The sequence below is a fragment of the Carlito syrichta genome, unplaced genomic scaffold (genome assembly GCF_000164805.1).
Source record: "Carlito syrichta isolate Samal-C Ts95f unplaced genomic scaffold, Tarsius_syrichta-2.0.1 Scaffold310396, whole genome shotgun sequence".
NCBI classification, from domain to species: Eukaryota; Metazoa; Chordata; class Mammalia; order Primates; family Tarsiidae; genus Carlito; species Carlito syrichta.
This window is the reverse complement of record NW_007254492.1, coordinates 213,434-219,397: the sequence shown is the minus strand read 5'-3', so window position 1 is coordinate 219,397 and position 5,964 is coordinate 213,434. Positions and strand designations below refer to the sequence as shown.

At 54.4% G+C, this 5,964-nt stretch overlaps 1 protein-coding gene across 1 annotated transcript in view; it reads left to right on the top strand.

The window, feature by feature from the left end:
- Window positions 1-2,273: 2,273 nt before the first annotated feature.
- Window positions 2,274-5,964, top strand: part of PLCD1 (phospholipase C delta 1) — a 19,237-nt gene continuing 15,546 nt past the window's right edge. The window contains exon 1 of the mRNA XM_008068337.2: window positions 2,274-2,426. Within this exon, the coding sequence (XP_008066528.1) occupies window positions 2,330-2,426 (97 nt within the window). The 5' untranslated portion in view covers window positions 2,274-2,329. The remainder of the gene's footprint in view (window positions 2,427-5,964) is intronic.

Sequence of the window (5,964 nt, the reverse complement as noted above, 5' to 3'; positions counted from 1 at the left end):
GTTTTCTCATCTGTGAAATGGGGGATAGTAACAGCACCTGCCTCATAGGGTTGCCATGAGGATTGAATGAGGTAATGTCTATATGTCAGGTAGAACAGCGCCTGGTACACAGTGAGTGCTGTGTTCCTGCAGGAGACCCCTTCCCAAGTTTCCTTGCCCTATAAGTTTCTGTCTACAGTTATTTGGGAGATGATGGACACCGTAGGATAGTCCCCAGCCAGAGAAAATAGAGCCAGAACTCAACTTCCTCCACTCTGTTTATTCTAACTAGGCCTGGACTGGCTTTTCTAGGGGTTCCCTGATGTGCCCAAAAGGACATCACCTCCCAGGGTCTCCCCCACTGAACACCTTCACCCACTAACTTTTTCTACAGCCGATCCCTCCTGCCCCAGTGCAAAAGCTGGCATTTGTAAAAGTGGAAGGCAGAGAGGCCTCATCTTGTCCCCAGGAGACCTGGGCCCCTGTCCCAGCTTTGCTTCTACTGACTGTGACCCTTTGCTTCTCTGGGTCTGTTTTCTCATCTGTGGGATAGCAATACAGATTTCACAAGGGATGCTGTGAGGATAAAACCCTAATGGGCATAGGGGTTCCAGGTTGCTCAGAAAGCCAGTCCCCCAAGAGATGATGGCTCCAGAGCCATCAGAGCTAATTGGGGTAGCCAGCTTCCCACCCACCTCAGTAAGCTGTCTGTCCCTGGGGTACCAGGCCCACGCTACACAGGCACAAGCTGATCCACACTGATCTTAATTTTTTGTGTTCTGGGCCACAGGTGAAGCCTGTGGATGGACCCTTTCTCACAATCATGTTTTTAAATGCAGAAAATAACATGCACAAGAATTCAAAGGAAGCCAATTATACTGAGATGTGATTCTATCCACAGGTCACCTCTGAGGGGTCCTTGGTCTGCTTAAGAACCCCTGTGTGGTTTCTCTATAACCCTGGCTCCCCTTACACTCTGCTTCCCCTCTCCAAAGAACAGCTTTTCTGTGTCCATATTTCAGCTCGTCTACACTAACACACCTTGCTCATGATTTATTCTGTGTGGTGTGACTTTAAGCAAGTCACTCTGTGCTTCAGTTTATTGTTTTTATTGCTGTGTTTGTCGGTGCCAATAACTGGCTTTGCCAGTGACTCACTGTTGATGCTGGTGACTGGAGCTGCAGTGAAGCGAATGGGGAACTATTCAGAGGCAGAGAGTAAAAGAAGAGTGAGTCAGGCCTCCGGGTGGTGGCCTGACCTTGGCACACAGTAGGGGCTCAGTAAATAATTGCTGGGTGAATGAAAGAGAAGTTGTAATGCACATGAAAGGACTCACTGTTCCCAGCATATTGGCAGCACAGTTTTGTACAAAGTTGCAGTTCTCCTGTGTTCATCAAAGCAAGCCTGCGTTAATGGGCTCATTTAAAAAATCAGCATTTTTTTCAAGAATTCCATTCGCAGCTGGCACCTTGGGGATGATCACTCAGGTGGACAAACTGAAGGCAGGAAACAGGCCGGCCTGAGGCTCACAAGTGAGGTAACAGCAAGTTGGGTCACAATGAATTCGTTGAGTAATTGAGGCAAAATATTTGGCGGGCTCGGAGGTCTAGCCCAGGCTCCACCCCGGCTCCTCCTGGCCCCACCCCATTCGCGTCCACACTAGCCTGCAGCTCCTCCGGGACCCTCCTCAGCGCTGTCGTCTCCTCCCCTCGGCCAGCCCTCGGGTCTTGAGCCAGCCTCGGAGCTGTGGTTGGAGTTCGCCGCTGGGGCTCGCCCCTCTGGTCTGGCTCGCCCCTCTGGTCTGGCCCCGCCCCTTGGCCGGACTCCGCCCACACGCGGCGTCCGGAGCGGAGGTCCCGCCTCCCCGCCTAGACACCGCCTTTTCAGGGCTGGACGTTCCCGGAGCGCCACCTGGGCTCAGGCCCCGCCCGTGCGCTGCCTCTTGGGTGTGGCTCTGCCTTCCTCGTCACCTCCTGAGGGGCGGCTCCCGGTCCGAGCTCCGCCTCCCTGGCCTGGCTTCACCCCTCGATCCTCTTTGTGGCCTCTGGCTTTTGCTACGGATCTGCTTCCTGGGTTATGACTCTGCCCTACCCCGCCTCCCGAGTCCCGCTCCTCCTCGGGCCTGCCTCCTGGGTTCTGGGTCCACCCCCACCTTCAAGTGCATCGATCCCGCCCCTCCTGGACGGGCTCCGCCTCCTATTGTCTGACTCCGCCCCTCCGGTCCCGCCTCTCGGGCTCTAGCTCCGCCCTTACACGCCCGGGCTCCGCCCCCGCTCCCCTGCCGGGCTGGCTTCTGGAGGCGGCACTGTCCTGGCCCTGGCTCCGCTGCGGCGGGTGCACTCGGAGCGCCATGCAGTGCCTGGGGGTCCGGAGCCGGAGCCGCTCCCGGGAGCTCTACCTGCAGGAGCAGAGCCTCAAGGTGGCAGCGCTCAATGGGCGGAGACTGGGTAAGGGGCGCAGGAGGCGCAGAGATCCGCGGGGAATGGGAATGCAGCTGGGCAGGATGCAGACCCTGAACTCGGGGTCACCTGCCTTTGAGACTTTGATTGGACCTGTTTAGTACTTCTGTGAGTGTGTGTCCCACTGCGGGGCAGTGTTTGCAGTGGCGGCAAGTAGGGGTGAGTACTGGGTTGACAAGTTACCTCTTCTAGTGATCTAACTCAGTTCCTCTGACGCTCCCTGTCCCTTGTCACCCTAGCCCCACCTGTTTACACATTTCTAAGGCACCACTGGGTATGTGGCCTGGTGTATAGCAGGTATGACTGCAGAGTTTGTGCTCCAGTGTGAGCCTGTGCAAATGTGTGACAAGTGTGACAGTGGTGCTCTAGGATGTGACCCAGTGGTGACTGCGTAATTCTGTCACATGTGTGGCAGGTACTGTGGGGTGTGCTGTGATGATGGTGTAATGCTGTGTAATGAAGTGTGTGACGATGTGACACTGAAGGTGGCTGCATGTAACCCAGAGTGACAGTGTATGATCCAGTGTGATACTGTGTAACTGAGTTTAAATGTGTATGACTGATGTGTCGGTGGGTGACCCAGGATGACTGAGTACTTCTGTCGTTCTGTTATGGTATATGTGTTATATGGATTTTCTGATGTTTTTACTCTGGGGTGGCATGTCCCTGTGTGGTGGCTGCATAATGTTTCCCAGCCCCGACCCTGTGGGCAGGCTGCCTGATTCTGAGTCCTGACTTCACCGTGCAATTTCCTTGAACCTCAATTTCCTCATCTGTAAAATGGAAATAATGATAGTGTCTTTCTCAGAGAGTTGTGGAGAGGATTAAATACATGTGCTCAGAAACAGCATCTTATTCAAATATTATTATTATGTTGGTCTCTTTTGTCATCATCATGATGTTCTAGCATTGCATGTTGTGTGGCTGTGTGTCACACTGAGTGTGACACTGTGCAACTCCATGTGACAGTGTGGAATTATGGGGGTCAGCGTGTCACAGTGTGTGGCTTATCGTCTCTTCGAGATTGTGTGTGGTACTGATTGAGTGTGGTGGTGTGGTGTGTGACTGTGTGTTTGTGGGGACATATCTCTTTGTAGCTGTGGGATCCCAGGCCTGGTATGACTTCATTATGCATCACCCTATGTGTATGGGCAGAAGCCCTGGCACCCTGCTCAGCTCCCCACTGGCACCTGCAGCTCCCTCATGCCCTTCCCTAAGGCCACCTCCCAGTGTGCAGCTAGCCTGGGCAGGTTGGCAAGGCTGCAGGTCAACCCAGGGCCCCTGAGCTCAGAGGCCTCTCACCACCCCCTCCACAGGAGAATGTACTACAGCTGAGTGAGTGGAGCTGGGTGAGGGGTGCCTACGGACTTTCTGGGTGTGAAGGGAGCAGGGTGAGGGGGACGGGAGGCAGCCCAGAGATTTCAGAAACAAGAGCCCCAACTAAGGCTAAGAGACGGAGGCACCTGCCCAGGTTCCCCAGTACCCCCGAGGGCAGTGACTGTCCCCTTTCTGGATTTATCCAGGCCCTCTTTGGGATTGAGGTCCATCCTCCGGATGCCATATTGGCAGCTGAGAGGCTTATCTAAGCCTGGCCGCAGACAGGGCCACAGTCTGGCTCCAGGACAGGATGATCATATCATTTCATCTTGGTGTTTTCCAGAACCAGAGGGTGGGTCTCAACTTCTATTTCCTGGCATTCTCCGCCCCCCCCTCCAATTTCCATCTGTACTGTTCAGTGCTGTGCCCAGCTTGGGGTGGGGGCTGGGTGCTGACAGAGGATAAGGAGATGTCCTTCCCGGTTGTAACTCTATCTTGGAAAGGACAGTGGAATCCCCCAGTGGAGGCCAGAGGTGGCCCTTTCCTTGCCAGCCTGGGAACTTCCTTCCTGTTCTCTTGTCCTGGGCCCCTCAGACACAGCCAGTGGTTTGGAACATTCTGTAGAAGCCCCTTCTCCGCTGTGTTCCCTCTTGGTCTGAAAGGGAACAGCTCATGCTAAGGTGTGTCTCTTAGAGTGGGTGGACAGACCTGGGACAAAGGTGGAGGAAGGGCACTTCAGACTGTCACCTCTGAGGAGGCCCAGGGATGCCTCCTCCAATACTGTTTTCACCGCAGTGCTGATGGGGGAACAGAGGCACAAAGAGGGAAGAGAACTACCTAAAGCCATAGGGGTGGACATCAGCACTGGGCTGTATCCCATCTGGAAGCAGGAGACTGAGGAGGGACAAAGAGTGTACGAGTGACAGGCCTAGGGAAGTGTCCAGAAGGTTCTGTGGGCCCTGTAGATATGTGGGGCAGACTGGCTGGGGGTGGGGGCATGGATGACACAGGAGAGGCCATCAGCAGCTGGGGATCTGGGCTCAGAAAAGAAAAAACCTGTGATTTTGTGAGGGTTTCCCCCATTGGCTTATCAACAGATCCCTTAGACTAGACACTGGAGGGCAGTGGCATGATAACGGCTCACTGCAGCCTCGACCTCCCGTGCTCAGGCGATCCTTCCCAGCCTCCTGAGTAGCTGGGACTACAGGCACACGCCACCAAGCTTGGCTTATTTTTAAATTTTGTGTAGAGATGAGCTCTAGTTATGTTGCCTAGGCTGGTCTTGAACTCCTGGGCTCAAGTTATCCCCCTTCTCAGCCTGGGATCACAGGCGTAAGCCACTGTACCCAGCCCTGCCTCAGCTTCTGACACAGCTGCACTGTATCCTGAGGGGTCCCAGACCCAGGGCACTCTGAGATGTGAGTGGGGTGGGAAGGGACGGGGCATCCCAGCAGGCCAAGCACAGGCTGCGGTGGGCTCATCTGTCTCTTCTGGAGACAAGGATCAGAGACCCATTCAAGCAGGCTCGAGTCAGAGGTGGTGGCAGCTAGGGTGAGGATGGCAAGATGGGCACAAGGGTCCCACAGCAAATGTAGTGTTGACACCAAGAACTACAACTGCCGTTACCTCAGGACCTCCACACATTTGTGCTTATTTCATTTAACCTAGAACTTCCCTTTGAACTGGGTGCTAGTTTTATCCCCATTTTATAGACAGGAAAGCAGAGGCCCAGCAACTTGGAGTCACACAGATGGCCAGGAAGGGTATTGGACCTTCCAGGTGGTCTTGCAGTCCTCCTGCAACTTGTAGAAGTGCTTTCTCTGCCATGAACTGGACTTCACCTTCAGTGAAAAACGACTGAGCCATTGGAGTTGATTCCATGATGATCTGGGGTCCATTTCCATCCGTTTCTGCCTCTTTTTTCCCCTGCTTTCCCTGATCTTTCCATCCCTACTTCCTTCAGTTCACTCTGACCCTAAGTGTGACCTGGAGGGGCCACCTCATCTTTCAGAGCTAGGTCTCCCAGGAACCAGGGGTTCTGTTTTTTTTTTGAATTGGAGTTTCACTCCATCGCCCAGACTGGAGTGCAGTGGCCGCTCCCGGCCACCGCAGCCTCGACCCCTGGGCTCCGGCGATCCTTCCACCTCAGCCTTCCGAGTAGCCAGAATTACAGGCACGCGCTACCACGCCCAGCTGATTTTTGATTTAT